Source organism: Prionailurus bengalensis, chromosome D1 (assembly GCF_016509475.1).
Source record: "Prionailurus bengalensis isolate Pbe53 chromosome D1, Fcat_Pben_1.1_paternal_pri, whole genome shotgun sequence".
Taxonomy (NCBI): Eukaryota; Metazoa; Chordata; class Mammalia; order Carnivora; family Felidae; genus Prionailurus; species Prionailurus bengalensis.
This window is the reverse complement of record NC_057346.1, coordinates 63,062,518-63,083,575: the sequence shown is the minus strand read 5'-3', so window position 1 is coordinate 63,083,575 and position 21,058 is coordinate 63,062,518. Positions and strand designations below refer to the sequence as shown.

General features: G+C 38.7%; 1 protein-coding gene across 1 annotated transcript; it reads left to right on the top strand.

The window, feature by feature from the left end:
- Positions 1–7,981: 7,981 nt before the first annotated feature.
- Positions 7,982–9,088, top strand: LOC122482637 (olfactory receptor 52L1-like). The gene has a single exon (XM_043578953.1). It carries the CDS (start codon positions 8,032–8,034, stop codon positions 9,025–9,027), a length of 996 nt encoding a protein of 331 aa, XP_043434888.1. The 5' UTR covers positions 7,982–8,031; the 3' UTR covers positions 9,028–9,088.
- The last annotated feature ends 11,970 nt before the right edge of the window (positions 9,089–21,058 follow it).

The window sequence follows — 21,058 nt, the reverse complement described above, 5'->3', positions numbered from 1 at the left end:
TGGGAAGTTTGCTGTGACTATTTCTTCAAATATTCTTAATTTTTCTTTTTTCTTCTCTGGCATTCCCATTATGTTCGTGTTAATGTGATTTATTGGCATCCTACAGTTCTTTTAGGTTCTGTTCACTTTTTGTCATTCTATTTTTCTGCTTCTCATTTTGGTTAATCTCAATGGACTTGTATTCAATTTACTAAATTCTGCCTGTTTACATCTGCCATTGCACCCCTCTAGTGAATTTTTATCTTAGTTATTGTACTTTTCAAGTCCAGAATTTTTATTTGGTCTCTTTTTATAATTTCTCTTTTTTAATTGACATTCTTGATTTGGTGAGACAAATATTGGTTTGCTCTAGTTTTTGTTCATGGTTTTCGTTTGCTCATTGAGCATATTTAAGACAGTTTCTCTTGGGGCACCTAGGTGGTTCACTTGGTTAAGCATCTAACTCTTGATTTTGGCTTAGATCATGATCTTGCTATTCGTGAGTTCGAGCCCCGTGTCAGTCTCCATGCTGATGGTACAGAGCCTGCTTTTGATTCTCTCTCTCCCCCTCTCTCTTTTCCCATTCCCTTCTCTCTCTCTCTCTCTCAAAAATAAATAAATAAACTTAAAAGAAGACAGTTTCTATTAAGTCTTTTTCTTATGCCTATGTATGAGATATACTTATTATTTCTTTGGATACATCATAATTTTTGGTTAAATGTGGACATTTTGAGTATTATAATGAAACGACTCTGGAATTCAAATTCTCCCCCTCCCTGGGGTTTGTGTGGCCTTTAGGATGAAATGAGTCCTTCAGGATGAAATGAAAGGACACTAAGCAGTGACTCCTTGTGGCAGAACTGTTGGGTCTTTAGTGATTCCAGATAAAATTTATAAATCTATATTTTTTGTTGTTTGTGGTTACTGAAGTCTCTGTTGATTAGTTTAGTGGTCAGCTAGTGATTTAACAGAATTTTCTTTAATTGCCTGGAATGAAAATACTCCATTCTTTGCAGGTGGGGTCTGTGTGTGTGTTGAAGTATGCCTTCAACAGTCAACTAGGCACTTTATACTGCTACTATAATATTGGTTTTCTGCCGTACAGAGACTGAAGGTCAGCCAAGATAAGAGTTAAGGGCGTTTTACAGTCTTTTCTGAATATGCACTCATCCCTGGACATGTTTGACATGTCCCAGGAATATATGGAAGTTTTTCAAAGTAAGCACCTATTCCAGTGAGATATCTCACTCCCCGGCCTTTCCTTTAATGTTTTTGGTAAATCTGTGGTTTCCCCAGCTATAATTTCTTCTCTCAGGTGGCAGAGGCTACTCCATTTGTCTTTAAATGATTTTGACAAATGGTCATAAGTAACCACCACCCTATCCTGGGACAGTTCTGAGTTATGTGAAATAAAAGCAACTTCTTTGCACCTGTCCTTCAAGAAATCACAAGACGGGTCAAAATAAACAACTATAATTCTTTGAGAGCAATGTCTGCTCTGCTTCTTCCAGCACCATGGACCCTCCCATGAGGAACATGAGCTGCCATTTTTAAGACCACTGCTGAACTAAAGAGGGAGGAATCAGGCCGGGGTGAGTTAAAATATCACCGAGTTCTCTTGCTGAGATTCAGTCAACTTTTTCTTGATTAAATGTCACCTCGTTTCTGCAAATCTTTGACTAGTTTCCAGGGTTCTGATAAAGTTGATTGTAACAGTTTGTGATAGTTTATTTTCTGTTGTTGTTGGGGGACAAGCTCCTGTGGTTCCTTAGTATTCTATTTCACTGAGGTAACCAGAAAGGGTTTTACTTTCTGGTTGTTACATGCTTGTCTAGAAGGCTTTGCTGCAGCATGCACAGCTTCTTTAGTGCCCAGGCCCTACACATCTTCCCAAGCACCCAGCTCCTGTGGTGCTTGGCAGCTACAAGTACCCAGTGGTCAGGTGCTTCCTGCACCATCTCCCTGGGGTAGGTTTATGACAGAGCATCTGGTGAGGTACCTTCTTGTGAACAACTGTCCTCAACACCCTAGATTGTGGATTTCCAGCAATTTCAACTGACACATCATCACAACAACTTCTTTTCTGTTTGGTGTATCATCTTGTGCCCTCTCCAACAGGGCCTGATTCTCAGCTCAAGGTGGGTCTTCCTGGGCAATCTTTCTTGTCTCTAGTGGTAGGGGCTGTTCCTTACATCTGCTATTGCTATATTCTTTAGAGCTCTCTCTCATTACTAGCCAATCTCTTGATAATCCAATCCTTGTTACAGTTGAAAATTATTTATATAAACTTTCCCTGTTTAAATTATCATGTGGTTTGTCTTCCCTGATTATAACCAGAATAGTATATATTGGAGGAACAAAACATACTGGAATTTGGTGTGAACAAATGATTTAGTGAAGATTTACAGTCAAATAGAAATGAATTTTGCCAACTAAGTTGTAAACTATATTAAAAATTCAAAAACATTTTTTAAATAAAAGTGATATGCTTTAAAAAATCATCAATAATGAATCAGAAGTAAACCCCCAAATTATTTCAGTAAAATCCAGCTTTCTTGTTATCTATTCTTTTTAACGAACAATCATATACATAGTGGCATAAAATAACATCTATTTTATCACTCTCACAGGTTTTGTGGGTCAGGAATTCAAAAAGAATACAGTGGAGTGGAGTGCAGTGGCTTTCTTCTACTCAAATAGGTGGGGATAATTGAATAGCTATGGGCTGGAATCAGTGGAAGGCATCTTGACTCACATATCTGCTCCTGGGTTGACATGATTTTAAGACTGGGATTAGTTTGGAATGTTGACTAGAGGACCTCCCCAAAGCTTCTTCATATGGTTTAGACTTCTCATTGCATGGCAGCTGGATTGTAAGAGAGAGCTTCCTGAAGTGAGCATACAGAGAGGAAAAATGCCAAGACATGCAGGTGGATACTTTTCGGCTTTTTCTGGCCTGGACTTCTGTCACATTCTGTTGATTGTCAGTGGATCACTAAGTCCAGCTCAGATTCAAGAGGGAGTTTAATAAGAATTAATCTCTTGGTGAGGAATTGTCAATGTTACATTGCAACAACCTGTGGGATAGAGATGTGTGATTCTTTGTAAGGTGCCATACCCAGTGAGATTTTTGCTTGTCTGAGAAAACCTTTATTTCTCCTTCACTTTTGAAGGATAATTTCACAGGGTAGAGAATTCTGGGTTGTTGTTTTCTGTCTCTCACCTGCTTAAATATTTCACTTCTCTCTTTGCTTTCTTGCATGTCTTCTGAGGTGAAGTCAGGTGTAATTCTTATCTTTGTTTCCCTATAGGTAGGGTGTTTTACCCCCTCTAGCTTCCTTCATTATTTTTTCTTTATCTTTGATTTTTGGTATCTTGAAAATGATATGCCTAGATGTAGGCCTTTTTTGGGGGGGGCAGTATTTATCCTGTTTGGTGTTTTCTGAGCTTCTTGGATGTGGTTTGGCGTCTGACATTCATTTGGGGGAAATACTGTCATTATTGTTTCAAATATTCCTTTCTTTATTCTTGGAATACCATTATGTGTATGTTACACCTTTTGTGGTTGTTCCATAGTCATTGGATGTCTTTTCTGTTTTTTTCAGTCTTCATTATTTTTGCTTTTCAGTTTTTGAGAATTCTATTGATCTATTCTCAAGCTCAGAGACTCTTTCCTCTGCCATATCCAATCTACTAATAAGCCTGTCAAAGTCATTCTTTCTGTTACAGTGTTGTTGTTTTTAATTTCTAGCATTTATTTTTGTTTTCATCTTAGTATTTCTATTTCTCTGCTTACATTGCCCCTCTGCTCTTTCATGATGTCTACTTTGTCCATTAGAGTCCTTGGCCTGTTACTCATAATTGTTTAAAATCCCCAGCCTGATAATTCCAAATACCCTGCCATGTCTGGTCTTGTGGTTTATCTTTTTCAATTGTATTTTGCCTTTTATATACCTTGTAATGTTTTGTTGACAGCTGGACATGAGGTATTAGGCAAAAAACAAAACAAACAAAACAAAAAAACAAAAAAACCCCAAAACAACCACAACCGAAAAAACTTTATATAGACCTTAGTAATGTGGTGGTGGGGTGTGGGGGAAGGAAAAGTGTTCCATAGTGCTATGATTATGTCTCAGTGTTTAAGTGTTTTAGATTTCAGGTGTGGAATATGAGGTCACATGTGGGGCTTACAGTTTTGAGGAAGACTATTGACAGCTGACTTCTGCCTTTCTCATAGCCCTTGTGATAGGAGCTATTTCTTGGTTGGCTACTATGGCTGAGTGTTTCACTGCATCTGGATTGATGCCTCTTAGTTTTCTTAAGTTTATTTCCTTTTCTTAAAGTTTATTTATTTATTTTGAGACAGAGAGTGTGAAGGAGGGACAGAGAGGGAGAGAGAGAGAGTCCATCCCAAGCAGGCTTCACACTGTCAGTGCAGAGCCTAACATGAGGCTTGAATTCACAAACCACGAGATCATGACCTGAGCCGAAACCAAAGTCGCTTAACTGACCGAGCTACCCAGGCGCTTCTTAAGTTTATTTCCTTTTGCCTCAGAGTAGCTGTTCTCCCCAGGTCTGACTTCTTAAAACTAACCCTCTTAGTCCCATTCCCCTTAGCTTCTCACCTTCAGACCATACATTACTATAAGGTAGCCTTTGAGTTTGCCCATACTTACCAATGCCATAGTTAAATCTTCATGATCATGCACAGAGTACTTCAGCATCCTAGCTTGACATTCTGATCATCATATATGATATATGTAGACATAGCTAATTACCTTCTTTACCCAAGTCTTGCCAGAGCTGGAAGGAGTCATCCTGGAAATCTTTATCTTCCTGACCTGAGTGATATGTTTGGTTTCCTCTTTGGTATCCAGATATTGCTGCATAACCCTTCTGAATATAAAATCCCCTTTATCACTGTTTCTCCTGTGCTAGGGCAGACAATCATCATGGAGACTAAACTGGGGATTCAGGATATTTTTGCAGCTGAGCAGAGAGGACCATAATGGAACTTTTGAGTCTGGCAATTTTATCCTTTTTCTAAGCTCTCTCCAAGTTGCTGAGTTTCCCTCAACCCTGAATCAAGACTGTGAATTATGCATCCTCAAAAACAGCCCAGAGATCAGGAGAACAGCATCCCTGTACCAGACATATTTTACTGACTGTTTATGCATCTTGGGTTTGACACCTGAACTCTGACACTGACGGTTTGATTTCTATTTCTCCCTCTCCTAGTAAGTCATCATTGTGAACCCACTGTTTCTGTGATCTCCCATAATCTCTGTGTCCTTGCATCTCCCTTTTACCACTATCATAAAGTCCATGCCACTACAGAGGAGATTAAGGAAACAGGGACAGGCCACAGCCCGCAGAGGGATGCCAGACCTCTCTGTCTGCAGTGACAGAGACAGTGGCAGAGGTGACCAGATGTGACCACAGGAGTCCCTCAATTCTGACACACACCTGGGATTCGGTTATACCCCTTTCTGGCAGAGAGATTCAGCTGGGTTCCTTCTGCTATGGAGCACCCAGGATATCACTTTAGGTGAGGAGCATTGAAGCCCAATCAGCTCATCCCTCACAGATATCCACTATAGTATGCCAATAACCACTATCTCTCCAGTTTTTGTCTGTTTTGTCAAGTTCCTGTGATTCCTGGTTGTTTTACATATTCATCTATTTATTTGTAATGTAATCATAGAGACATTTATTAAGCAAACATTACTGAGTACCAGTTAGATTCTGGCACTTCTGGAACTTGCCCTGGGACTGCTGCCCTAAGCAAGGCATAGTCTCTGCTCCTTAAGGACTGACACACTGATGGGTTTTCCAGTGCAAGGAGTTAATGCCATGACACAGAAGTGAAATGATTTGATAGGAAAGAAACAGAGATATGCCATGCTACCTTACAGAATTTGGGTATAGCTTCATGGATGATAGGTTGCTTGGATTGAATTTATATGAATAAATAGGAATTTACAACTTCATTTCTTTGCTAATTGTCCTCTGCTTCCTGGTCAGAGAGCTAAATATATCTTCACTTAGGTTCTTGGGAATAAAGTTCAGTCTGATTTTTATCTAAGAATCACTGGGGGATCTCTTGTTGACCTCAGCAATTAATTTTTAAAAAACAGCCCTAGGCTGTCCCTCCAGATTGACAAATCACACAACATAAAAAGGCAGATTGTACTCAGGCACCTGTGGGTCTGCTTCTCTCTCTTACCCACTGTATTTGGCTTTATCCTCCACTGCTCTGCTGACACTGCTCCTATCAAAATGATGGGTGGCCTTTCACAAGTGCACAGCTGTTCTCTGACTCCTCCAGTGAAAAATGAGACGTAGGCTAAAACCTGCAGTGGAACGGGTGTAGTTAAGACAAAGACTTAAGTTTCTTACAATGTAGAATGTTAAGCACTGAAATGTGAATTTTTGTAATTAACCTCTTCTGGAGGTCTGGATAAAAATATGTTAGTTACTCTTATTTGGATTTATAAGTGGACTTGAATCTGAAAGGAAAACAAAGACTGAGAGTTAAGTGCCCATCTGGCATTTCAGGTTTTGTAGCTGCCATGTTCAAAAGTTTGGAACAATACTATAGTCCTCACTGGTTCATAAGAAAGATACTCAGAGTGATCTATAGATGAATAATCTGAAGGAGCTGAGTCTTTCATAACTCTTTTTATATATACATACACATGTGAACCTTTCCTTTTGGTAGAAAAATATAATTATTTTTTAGACTGTGTCTGTCTTTTAAGACAAACATATATGCAAACACATCCAATATCAAGTTTTTAATTTTAATGCCCAAGAAGTGAGTCACATTGGGAAAGTTAAACAGAACACTTATTTAATTGGTACTACTTGCTAATATGGGGGTTTCAGAAACATTGAATTACTTTGTGGTAAGAGATAGATATAGCACAAATTTGAGATAAAGAAACAGATCCATGTGGACAAGTAAAAAGGAAAGAGGCCACTGATCTCATATTCAATAATCTTTTCTTATAAATGTTAATAATAATGCTAACTATAATTGATTTAAGATAATGTATATGAGTTAACCTTTGAAAACTTTGTATACTAGTTTGAAATGTGTGATTTTATTTCATGGATTAAATGGACTAAGGATTTTAACCTCAGAAGTGACAAGATGACATCTGCATGTTAGGAAAAACCCTCTGACTACAGAGTGGAGACTGGTTTGAAGGGTATGAAATCAAAGTCAAAGAGATCTAAGGAAATATTCCAGGTGATAAAAGTTACGAGTGTGCACTAGTCAGTGATACTGGGGTTGAGAAGAATGAGTGAATATTAAGGAGTTAAACATTTAGTCAGCAGGAACTGTGAAAACGTAAAAGGGATGAGAGATAAGAATGAGTAAGGACCATTTCAGGTTTCTGAAAGTAGAGTTAATTCAGTCTTGAATATGTTGCATGTGTGGTATAAATATTTAGTAAGCAAATGGAAAGTGAATTTGCATTTCAGAAAGGTATTTGACTTAGAAACCTAGATTTGGAAGAAAATAAAGTATATATGATTAAAATATTGTAAATCATGAACTCAGTCAGAGAAAATGTACAGAACTGGGAAGGGAGTAGAAGATGAAGCCCTGGAATCAATAACATATAGTGAACAGATAGATGGAGAAGGTGTTGGGATGGAGGACATAGGAGGAACACAGTAGAGTGCTGTGTCATGGAAACTGAGGGAAAATACTTAAAAAAATAACAGATTGATTTATTGTGTTCAGTAATGGCAAGAGGTGATATAGAGGATCCATTCAAGTGGACATTCCAAATTAGAAGTCATTGAATGGTAGTTTAGACATCTCTAAGCAGCATGTTTACTCTTACCTGTAAATGAAAGTAGACCTATCTTAATTCAGGCATGTGGATGTCTCACCTTAAAGACATTATCTCAAGAACAGGGGATTCTCTTCTTTGTATCTCACTTTATTCTTGTGTGTTTCACTTTCAGGTTCTCTCTTCTCATGAAGGTGGTAGCCAGAGGTAGACACTGTGATAACCCCCCAGCAGTGGAGAAATCATGATTTTTGTTTCTTTTCTCTCTTCCTTCTCTAAGCCATTGACGATGGCCCTTAGTAATTCTAGCTGGAGGCTACTGCAGCCTTCTTTTTTCCTGATGGGCATCCCCGGTTTAGAGGAAAGCCAGCACTGGATAGCAATGCCGCTGAGTGTCCTTTATCTCTTTGCTGTAATGGGCAATATCACCATCATCTTTATCATCTGGACTGACCCATCCTTGCACCAGCCTATGTACCTCTTTCTGGCCATGCTCTCTGGCATTGACCTGGTGCTGGCATCCTCCACTGCACCCAAAACCCTTGCAGTGCTCCTGGTTCATGCCCATGAGATTGGGTACACTGTCTGCCTGACCCAAATGTTCTTCATCCATGCGTTCTCTTCCATGGAGTCAGGTGTGCTTGTGGCCATGGCTCTGGATCGCTATGTAGCCATTTGTCACCCTCTGCACCATTCCACCATCTTGCATCCAGGGATCATAGGGCGCATTGGAATGGCAGTGCTGGTACGGGGGTTACTCCTCCTCCTCCCCTTCCCTATCCTGTTGCGGAGACTTATCTTCTGCCAGGCCACCGTCATAGGCCATGCCTATTGTGAACATATGGCTGTGGTGAAACTTGCCTGCTCAGAAACCACAGTGAACCGAGCTTATGGGTTGGCAGTGGCCCTGCTTGTGGTTGGGCTAGATGTCGTGGCCATTGGTATTTCCTATGCCTTCATCCTCCAGACAGTGCTGAAAGTACCAGGGGGTGAGGCCCGACTTAAGGCCTTTAGCACATGTGGGTCTCACATTTGTGTCATCCTGATCTTCTATGTTCCTGGAATGTTCTCTTTCCTCACTCACCGCTTTGGCCACCATGTACCCCATCATGTCCATGTTCTTCTGGCCACACTCTACCTCCTCGTGCCACCTGCACTCAATCCTCTTGTCTATGGGGTGAAGACTCAGCAGATCCGCCAGCGAGTACTCAGGGTATTCTCCCTAAAAGGATGGATCTGAACACATCCCAGTTATTATTTTCTGAGGCTCCTGTCAAAGGTACTGCCTGGAGTCCATGGATGGTCTAAGCTATGTGGGTAGAGACCATTGCACAGTGAGGGGTCCTTCTAGTCCTGCTATCTCATGGCAGAGAACACCCCTGGGCACTTGGCTCCATCACTGTTTGGACTCCCTGAATAGCTGGATTTTTTATTATTTTCTTATCCTTTGTTTTGCTTCTGATTCTAACATTTCTCTATTCCTCTATCAAGGGGACTTGAGAAGTGGAGAAAAGATATATCTTTGGACATGCCATTTTTTTCTGCCTTCACCCAATGATTGTGGAACATCATCAAGTAAGGGAATGGGAAGTCCCAGCCTCTTCTTTGTTTTAGTTTTAGAGTGTCTTCACACCCTCAATGTTATTGCTATGAGCTCTAGGTCACTCAGCTTCCATGTAGCAACAGAGTCTGTCTCTAACCATTTGATACTATCAATATGTCAGGAAACACCTTTTTATTACAGTATGACTCTTACTCACATATTTAAATTAACCTAGGTGGGGAGACATGGTAATGGGTTCTTAGAAAAATGAGATACAAACACTATTTTCAAGGAAGAAATGTATATTGTAGAGTGCATTTCTTTTTAAAAAGGTCAGTCTTTTTAATTTATTCATATTTTTTATTAGGGTAAAGAAGGAATAAGACCAGTATTGAATGTATGTATGTTTTGTAAGTCTTAATTTAACAAAGCTAAACACCTATATATTAATATTATTTAATAACTACAAAATGTGCTAGAGTCTGATACTGGTAAACAAAGCTTTATTAATACATGTAGATGTAGTTTTGGCACTTGAAAGAATTTCTATTTCTGAAATGTGGATATGGAATGATGTCAGTTAGACCCCCGTCCCCACTTTTTTGGTAACAGGAACTGGGTAAAACTTATAAGAAGATTGTTACAATTGGTGTATTGCATCCTGTTTGTTGGATGTGCCCTAAAATCTGGCTTAAACTCTTTTGTGTTCCTAAAAGGTAGCACATTTTGTCCTGTTCTGGAGGAAGCAAGTCACTGCTGCTTTGAGGTAGGATGCTCTGGTGTTGAGAGGGCTCTATCAATGGACTCCATAGTGGTCAAAAGGGGGGGAATGGATGAGTTAGTGTTCCAGTTTCTCCTTTCTTGGTAAATTTCACTCCTAATAGTTTTCAGGTACAGAGACTTAAGTATGAAGTCTTCAGTTTGGTGCACACACATGGGTGAATTAAGGAGGAATTGTATGAGTTCTTATTGTGGGAACAATTACACGTTCTCATCACGTTGGTTGTAGGCACAGGACTTGAACTCTGGTGAGTTGTCCTGAGGAAGTCCAGGTTGTGGTGTATGTTGTATCCCATTCACTAGAAAACAACTATGTTGGCTCTAGCGGTACTTTGTTTAGGTACTTTGTTTACTTTGTTTTATTCAAAGTAGCTGTTTGTTCTCTCATCCCATTTACACTATTTGTGGATTTTTGGGATGTGGGTATGATGGTGGGATCTGAAGAGCTTCTTGGATCACAAGATGGAAAAATGTACTGAAGATGGCAGAACAACACTGTAGAAGAGCCTGTGTTCCCGAAGCTGTCTGGGCCACCAACCCTGACTTAAACCTGAGATAGAAACTTGTATCTGGGTTAAACCCCCACTATATTTTGGAGAATCTTTTTGGTGGTGACTAACCTATAGGCTAAAAAGTAGATTTTTTTTAAAATCTCAGATCATCTAAATGGGATATGTATTATGCTTGAAGGGTGTCTTTTAGAATTTCCTTTTGAAAGATTTTAAACCTTTTTTTGGCCTCAATATCTGTTTGTTTGCTGTCATTGAAGTTTACTATCAGAAAATATTCATATCATATCTTATTGTTTTATTTTCTACTGTGGTTATAGTATATCCCCTATTTTATACCTAGCAGTGTTTATTTGTGCCTTCCCTGATTTCCTTGCTCACCTGTGCCAAACATTTATCAATATTATGAAAATATTTAAATGTTTAGATTCATAGCCATTCAGCTTAATGTTAACACTGGCTTTTTGGATTTAGATTTCTTGTCACATATTGTGCAGAAAAGACTGTACTGACACAGCTGCCCTGGCAATACAAGAACAATTCCCTCATCAGTTCACTAAAGGATTCCTTTCAATTTCTAAAATTTCAATTTATCAGTTCTATTGATTCCAAGCTTGGGTTATTTCTTGAATCTCGTAATAAGAACAATTCTCAGGTCTGTATCAAGCTGTAACCCATTCCTTTTCCTAACTCATAAGTCTACTCTCCACACATACATACCTACACTGGTTTGCAGATTTCTTCATTCTGGTGTTTATAAAGTTAATACGATCTGACTTATAAGTTCCAGAAATATTTGAAAATGTATGATCCAACCCTAGAACAATTCCCCAAATCTGGTAATTTTATTGAATTATTCTTACTGTTGTGTCTTTTTAGTTATTAGATTTCAAACTACATCACAGAGCTATAGTAATCAAAACAATATGGTATTGACATAAAAACTGACACATAGATCAGTGGAACAGATCAGAGTTCCTAGAAATAAACTCATGCATATATGTATAATTTAATTATAATAAAGTAGTCACAAATATGCAATGATAGAAGGATAATGTCTTCAATATATAATGTTGGGAGCACTGGATATTTACATGTGGGAGAATGAAACTGGATCCCTATCTTACACCATACACAATAGTCAACTCAAAATGGATTAAAGACCATTTAGGTCTGAATGTAAAACCTGAAACCATAAAACTCCCAGAAGGAGACATAGGGGGTAAACTTTTTGACATCAGTCTTCATAAAGAATTTTTGGGTTTCACACCTTAAGAAAAAGCATCCAAGGCCAAAATAAACAAGTAGTAGAACATTAGACTAACTAAAAATCTTCTGTATAGCAAGAAAGCCATCAACAAAATGAAAGGACAATCTATAGAATATAGAAAATATTTGCAAATCATATATCTGATGATGGGTTAATATCCAAATTATATGAAGATCTTATATGACTTAATAGCAAAAAGCCAAACAGTCCAATTATAAGTGGGCAGAGGTGCTGAATAGACATTTTCCCAAAAAAGTTATACAAATGTCCAAGAGGTACATGAAAAGGTGCTCAGCATCGCTGATCATCAGGGAAATGCAAATCAAAACCACGATGAGCTATCACCTCGTATCTATTAAAATGGCTATCATCAAGAAGACAAGAGATAACAAGTGTTGGCAAGGATGTGGAAAAAAGAAACTCTTGTGGACTGTTAGTGGGAATGTAAATTGGTGCAGCTACTGTGGAAAGCAACATAGAGGTTCCTCAAAACAATAAAGTAGAACTGCCATATATTTCAGCAATCTCACTTCTAGGTATATTCAAAGGAAGTGAAATCACTATCTCAAAGAGATATCTGCATCCTTAGGTTACATGTGCAGCATATTTTATAACAGCCAAGAAATGGAAATAGCCTAAGTGTTCCTCAACAGATGAATAAATAACAAAAATGTGAGATATATAGTGTTATATATGTGTGTGTGTGTGTGTGTGTGTGTGTGTGTGTGTGACATGGTATATTACTGTAGTACATATATTGTGGTATACACATATATGTATATATATTGTGATGTATGTATATATTGTGAATGAATAACAAAAATGTGGTATATATACATAGTTGTATATATACCCACACAATAGAGTAATATTCACTCATAAAAAAGGAAATCAGTCATTTCCAACAACGTGGATGGAACTTGAGGGCATTATGCAAAGTGAAATATGTCAGTGAAAGACAAATACTGTATGTAAAATCTGAAAAAAACAAAACTCAGAAATGAGAACAAATTGGTGATTTCCACAGGTAGGATTTGGGGGTGGGTATAAAAAAGTATAACTTTGAGGGGAGGGGGGAGTAAATCATGTTGTCAGTCCAATATCTTGAATCAGAACTATTACAATTTCAGTGTAATTTTGTAACATTACTTGTGTTGTATATGTCCCATGTTAGACTAGACTCCAATTTACTTTTCAACTCCAAGTGTCTGACCTACTCCTCAGCATAACAAACATCCTCAATAATTATTTGTGATACTAGATTCAACCAGTGCACAAACGTCACACAGTGAATTTTTTTCCTTTTATTAATTTTTTATGTGATTTTCTGTTTAGGACTAGTGGGACAGATTTTCCATCCAAGAATTAGCTGCTCCTCACCTGAGAGAAACAGAGTGCCTCCCTGAGAGGAGAAAGCTCAGGAGTGCTGTTAAAGATGGAAAATGCAGATTTCTCACTGCTTATCCCCTCTGCATTCCTAGCAGTGGAGAATGCCCACAAGGAATTAAAGAGGGATTAAAGTGAGAATAGTTAGGACCTAATAAATGTCATATGCTTGGCTTTCTGGTAAGTTATGATTAGAAAATGAAGGTGAGATCTGAGGACAAAAAGGAGGCCATCAATTTCATTCCCTAAATTTTAGGTCCTAACGCTCCAACCACTCCCTCCCTTTGCTCAGATATGGTGAGATTTTATTTGAAAATTTCGTTCCAATGCAAATACCCAGTAATTTGCAAGGAGGATTGTAGACTCTCCATAAATTGGATGAAGCCATAGTGGAATGTAAAATGCAAAAAGAATGGTTGGTTTCAGAATTCTGTCCATGAAAGACATCATAAGCTCTATCCAGGTGAATTTATGATACTTGGATACAAAACAAGAGAGTCCATTGCTGTACTTACAGATCCTCCAGGTTGGCAGTAAAACAGACAGAACATATTTCCTATGTTTGAGATGCATGAACTCCACCCACTGCTCCCAACGATTCCTGTCCAATTGTATTGGTGATCCTTCTTCCCATATGGAAAAGAAAACAAGGGAGAGGAGAGGGGGAAAGATAGAGCAGGAACTTTCACTCCTATTACTTCTGTCTTGTGATGCGAGGAAGAAAAGCCTTGCTCTGGAAGTGGAGTGGAGGAAATAAAGTTCTTCCCCAATAGGCAGTAGATGACTCTTTTCATGTTCTTTGGGTGAGGTTGAAAATGTTACATGGGGGATGGGAAATGTGAGGAGGTAGAGGACACTTTCTTGGCACTGGGTCATAAATTATGTCTGAATAAATTTTGAAAGAATAAAAAAATTACACAGTATATTCTCTTACCAACATGTAATTATATTAGAAAACAATAATAATAAGATGTCATGAAAAACCCCAAACACATAGACATTTTTTTATATTTACATTCATGATTTATATTAAATATAATTTATTGTCAAATTGGTTTCCATACAACATCCAGTGCTCATCCCAACAGGTTCCCTCATCAATGCCCATCACCCACTTTCCCCTTTCCCCCACCCCCCTCCATCAACCCTCAGCTTGTTCTCAGTATTTGAGTATCTTATGGTTTGCCTCCTTCCCTCTCTGTAAATTTTTTTCCCCTTCCCCTCCTCCATGGACTTCTGTTAAGTTTCTCAGGATCCACATGTGAGTGAAAACATATATCTTTCTCTGTCTGACTTATTTCTCTTATCATAATACTCTTCAGTTCCATCCACTTTGCTACAAATGGCCAGATTTCATTCTTTCTCATTGCCAAGTAGTATTCCATTGTATATATAAACCACATCTTTATCCATTTGTCAGTTGATGGGCATTTAGGCTCTTTCCATAATTTGGCTATTGTTGAAAGTGCTGCTATAAACATTGGTGTACAAGTGCCCCTATGCATCAGCACTCCTGTATCCCTTGGATAAATTCCTAGCACAAACACTTAGAAATTAAATAACATATATCTAAATAATTCATGGCTCAAATAAGAAATTATAGAGAATGTTAGAAAATATTTCAAAGTAACTGATAATGACATATAATAAAATTGTGCGAATGCAGATAAAGAGAATATAGAGGAAAAATTATGTTTTTAAATGCTTATATTAGAAAATAAAGACTTAGTATCAATTATCTAAGGTGACAAGAATTTAGAAAAAGGAAAATAAATTAAGCCTAAGGTAAAAAAAAGAATAAGGAATTAGTTAAGATTAAGATAGGATCAGGGTGCCCGGATGGCTCACTTGGTTGAGCATCTGACTCTTTATCTTGAGTCAGGTCATGATCTTGTGGTTCTTGGGATCCAGCGCCCCAGTGGTCTCTGCACTGACAGTGTGGAGCCTGCTTGGGATTCTTTCTCTCCCCCTCTCTCTCTGTCCTTCCTTCATTCGCATGCGTGTGTGTGTACACACACTCTCAAAATAAATAAACTTAAAAAATTAAAAAATATAAAAAATAAAAGTTGGATCAATAAAATTGAAAACAGAAATAAAGAAAATCAAGAAATTTTAAAGTCAATTTTTTGCAAAGATCAATCAAATCGATAAAGCCCTAATAACACTTATCAAAGAAAAACAGGGAGATGATATCAAGATGGCAACAGAAGTTGCTCGACTTTAATCCCGTTCACAAGAAGACCAACTAGCAACTATCATAGATAAGACACCATTAATCCCGTAACCCAAGGCATCCTCCTGGACCACAAAGACCCAGAAAGACTGCATTAGAAGAGTAAGAGTAGAGGTTTCACTTTGCCTGCTTTGCCTCTCTCCCAGGGCAGCACAGCACTGCTCTGAGAAGGCCTGTCCAGTTCCTCTAGTGGGAAAGGAGAGCCCAGTGTGGACATCCAGCTCCATCAACTTTGCAGGATGCTTTCTGGGAGGCCCACTCAGGTCTTGTCTCATAAGGATCATGAGTTAATCTGCATGGCTTGATCACTGGGCATCAGACAGAGATGGAAAAGGGGGCAGAGTTTTCTGGCAACCAGTGCTCAGATGCTGGAGGACAGCCTTCCTGCTGTAATGGAACCTGAGTAGAGATCTCTGGCAGTGGTCAGTCCACCTGCAAAGCTGAGCTCATGGCTCAGCTCCATCTGGCAGTGAGCTCAGTTGGCAGTTCTTCCTGATTTAGGACCCCAACCAATAGGCATTACCAGTCTTGGAGTCTATTCTATGACCCCATCCAGACAGGGAAGCAAATCCATAGCCCCACTCACTGTTGAGTGTAGGTTCCAGTGCATGACCAGGAAGTCTTGTCCTGGTTAAATGATAAAAAAAAAAAAGATTTTAAAAAGAATGATAAAATGATAAGGTGATTAAAAAATGATTAAAAAAAAACCACTTTAAACAAACAGAAAGCCAGCAGACCTGTGAAACTGTTGAGTATAGCCTCTGACCTGCATAACCTAACAGTGACCCTGGGCCTAGTCTAGCCTTGGAGCCTAGCCTATTGTCTCCCTTAGCCTATGACCCTGACTGATTATTGAGCATATCCTGTGGCCTTGCCCAAGCAGGGAGCCCAGCCAGTAACTCTGCCCAGTTGAGGAGCAGGTTGAAGAGTTGAAGCAGTTGAAGATTTAGGTAGTCTGTGGGCTACCTAACCGGAAAGTCTGGACAATGGATCCACCCAATCACAATAGTAAGCCTTGCCTGGCCACTGTTGCTACCAGCTGATCTGTCCTGTACAGAAAGCTAAGCTGATTGGTATAGGTCTTACCCTTCTGAAGCAAACCTGTAGAGTATGGAAAGGACATTGCTTACTCCAATGCACAGATAGCAATGCAAGGATACTAGGATCCCAAAGAAATCTAATAAAGCTCCAATAACTGACCCTAAGAAAATAGTGATCTTAACTATGAACTGTTTGACAAAGTATTCAGAACAATCCTTTTAAAGAAGTTCAGTGAACTACAAGAACACATAGACATACAACCAAACAATTAGATTAACAGTGCATTAAGAAAACGAGAATATTAGTAAAGAAACAGAAATGATTAAAAAAAAAACCTAAACAGAAATCTTTACATTCCTTCCTTTTTCTTTATCTTTGGTAAAGGAGAAAAAAAATCACACAATAAATCTGAGCGGTTTTACATTAATTTAATCATCATAAACCCCAAAAGGTATTCAGTAATGTTTGTGACTGGAGTAATTGCCTGCTCAGAAAAGTGGTTCTAAATACACTGGAGAGGTAGAAAGGGGTCAGATAATGTATGACCTTGATTTCACTAATTAGGTAAAAATGTGTTGATTCTACTACATTCTAAACATGGTATGAGACACCACATTAATGGGGAAGAAAGCTGACATGGATCTAGCCACCCAGTTAATGTTTAGGGTTGAGTAGCCCGTATTAAGTAAGAAAGCTAGTTTCATTTTATAGGCAATGGGAAACTACTGATATAATGTAATGTGATTACTGTAAAGGAATCTTAATAAAGGCAATGACCTTGACTACTTTGTTCGCATTTTTATCCCTGTGACTATCCTAGTGCTGGCCATATGTTTGATAATAAGTAAATATTTAGTGAATGGCTGAGATTTGCATAGTGTAAATTAGTTGCCCAAATCCATGCAGACACTAAACAGCAGAGTTGAATTCAGGATAATATAGAAAACAGGAAGTAGTATAGTTTCATTGAGAAATTCTGGAAAAGCTCAATATAACATTTCAGGATATTGAAAGTGTTATAATGTTTAAGAGGATGGCCTATGAAGTTGAGCAGATTGATATAGATTTGAATTTCAAGTCAGTTTCAAATCCTGTCCCTCACATCACAACTACTGGCACCCAGTAGCACCACAAGTTAAAGTGAGATTCAGGTTCCTATGAGATCCAGCTCATCAGCCCCATGGTCCCAGTAACCCAAACTAAGACTGTTCTCAGATGGTTTGGAAAAGGAGGTGGAACAACATGAGGAATTGACTGCAGATCATAAAACCTTCTAGATTTTTTCATCAGAGCCCAGGAAGCAGCTCTGGTTCTGGTTACTGGATACAGGCAGTTGACTCCTTAAGTAGGACTCAATCTGTTGTGTCACTGGTAAGTTTCAGGGTTAAGGGAGGAAAGCCCATGTCGTGCTAGGCCCACAGAGGCTGAGTCACAAGAAGAGTGAGAACAGAGGACTTTTTCCTCATTCTTTTTTTTTTCATTTATTATTTATTTATTTTTATTAAGAAAATTTTTTTAAGTTTATATCCAAATTAGTTAGCATATGGTGCAGCAATGATTTCAGGAGTAGATTCCTTAGTGCCCATTATCCATTTAGCCCATCCTCCCCCCACACACCCTCCAGTAACCCTCAGTTTGTTCTCCATATTTATGAGTCTCTTCTGTTTTGTCCCCTCACTGTTTTTATATTATTTTTGTTTCTCTTCCCTTATGTTCATCTGTTTTGTCTCTTAAATTCCTCACATGAGTCAAGTCATATGACTTTTGTATTTCTCTGACTGACTAATTTCACTTAGCATAATACCCTCCAGTTCCTTCCACGTAGTTGCAAATGGCAAGATTAAATTCTTTTTGATTGCCGAGTAATACTCTATTGTATATATATACCACATCTTCTTTATCCATTCATCCACCGATGGACATTTGGACTCTTTCTGTACTTTGGCTATTGTTGCTAGTGCTGCTATAAACATGGCGGGGCATGTGTCCCTTTGAAACAGCACACCTGTATCCCTTGGATAAATGCCTAGTAGTGCAATTGCTGGGTCGCAGGGTAGTTCTATTTTTAGTTTTTTGAGAAACCTCCATACTGTTTTCCAGAGTGGCTACACCAGCTTGCATTCCCACCAACAATGTAAAAGAGATCCTCTTTTTCCACATCTTTGCTAACATCTGTTGTTGCCTGAATTGTTAATGTTAGCCATTCTGACAGGTGTGAGGTGGTATCTCATTGTGGTTTTGATTTGTATTTCCCTGATGATGAATGATGTGGAGCATTTTTTCATGTGTCGGTTGGCCATCTGGATGGCTTCTTTGGAGAAGTGTCTATTTATGTCTTTTGCCCACTTCTTCACTGGATTATTTGTTTTTTGGGTGTTGAGTTTGATAAGTTCTTTATAGATTTTGGATACTAACCCTTTATCTGATATGTCATTTTCAAATATCTTCTCCCATTTTGTCGGTTGCCTTTTAGTTTTGCTGATAGTTTCCTTTTCTGTGCAGAAGATTTTAATTTTGATGAGGTCCCAGTATTCATTTTTGCTTTGGTTTCCCTTGCCTCCAGAGACGTGTTGAGTAAGAAGTTGCTGCGGCCAAGGTCAAAGAGGTTTTTGGCTGCTTTCTCCTCAAGGATTTTCATGGCTTCCTGTCTTACATTGGGGTCTTTCATCCGTTTTGAGTTTATTTTTGTGTATGGTGTAAGAAAGTGGACCAGGTTCATTCTTCTGCATGTCACTGTCCAGTTTTCCCAGCACCATTTGCTGAAGACACTGTCTTTATTCCATTGGATATTCTTTCCTGCTTTGTCAAAGATTAGTTGGCCATATGTTTGTGGGTCCATTTCTGGGTTCTCTATTCTGTTCCATTGATTTGAGTTCTGTTCTTGTGCCAGTACCATACTGTCTTGATGATTACAACTTGGTAGTATAGCTTGAAGTCTGGGGTTGTGATGCCTCCTGCTTTGGTTTTCTTTTTCAAGATTGCTTTGGCTATTCAGGGTCTTTTCTGGTTCCATACAAATTTTAGGATTATTTGTTCTAGCTCTGTGAAGAAGGCTGGTGTTATTTTGATACGGATTGCTTTGAATATGTAGATTGCTTTGGGTAGTATCGACATTTTCACAATATTTGTTCTTCCTATCTAGGAGCATGGAATCTTTTCCATTTTTTGTGTCTTCTTCAATCTCTTTCGTAAGCTTTCTATAGTTTTCCATGTATAGATTTTTCACCTCTTTGGTTCGATTTATTCCTAGGTATTTTATGGGTTTTGGTGCAACTGTAAATGGGATCGATTCCTTGATTTCTCTTTCTGTCACTTTATTGTTGGTGTATAGGAATGCAACCGATCAATTCTAGCAGTTTTTGGTGGAATCTTTTGGGTTTTCCATATAGAGTATCATGTCACCTGTGAAGAGTGAAAGTTTGACCTCCTTGTGGCTGATTTGGATGCCTTTTATTTCTTTGTGTTGTCTGATTGCAGAGGCTAAGACTTCCAATACTATGTTGAATAACAGTGGCGAGAGTGGACATCCCTGTCTTGTTCCTGACCTTAGGGATAAAGCTGTCAGTTTTCCCCCATTGAGGATGATATTAGCATTGGGTCGCTCATATATGGCTTTTATGATCTCGAGGTATGATCCTTCTATCCCTACTTTCTTGAGGGTTTTTTAAAAAATTTTTTTTTCAACATTTATTTATTTTTGGGACAGAGAGAGACAGAGCATGAACGGGGGAGGGGCAGAGAGAGAGGGAGACACAGAATCGGAAACAGGCTCCAGTCTCCGAGCCATCAGCCCAGAGCCTGACGCGGGGCTCGAACTCACGGACCGCGAGATCGTGACCTGGCTGAAGTCGGACGCCCAACCGACTGCGCCACCCAGGCGCCCCTCTTGAGGGTTTTTATCAAGAAAGCATGCTGTATTTTGTCAAATGCTTTCTCTGCATCTATTGAGAGGATCATAAGGTTCTGGTCCTTTCTTTTATTGATGTGATGAATCATGTTGTTTTGTGGATATTGAACCAGCCCTGCATCCTAGGTATAAATCCCACTTGGTCGTGGTGAATAATTTTTTAAATGTATTGTTGGATCCGGTTGGCTACTACGACTGTTATGGATTTTTGCATCCACGCTCATCAGGGAAATTGTTCTGTAGTTCCCCTTTTTAGGGGGTCTCTGTCTGGTTTTGGAATCAAAGTAATGCTGGCTTCATAGAAAGAGTTTGGAAGTTTTCCTCCATTTCTATTTTTTGGAACAGCTTCAAGAGAATACGTGTTAACTCTTCCTTAAATATTTGGTATAATTCCCCTGGAAAGCCATCTGGCCCTGGATTCTTGTTTTTGGCAGATTTTTGATTACTAATTCAATTTCCTTACTGGTTTTGGGTCTGTTCAAATTTTCTATTTCTTCCTGTTTCAGTTTTGGTAGTGTATATGTTTCTAGGAATTTGTCCATTTCTTCCAGATTACCCATTTTATTGGCATATAATTGCTCATAATATTCTTATTATTGTTT

Coding starts and splice junctions, on each gene's coding strand:
- LOC122482637 (XM_043578953.1), top strand. CDS start 8,032: ATGATTTTTGTTTCTTTTCTCTCTTCCTTCTCTAAGCCATTGACGATG.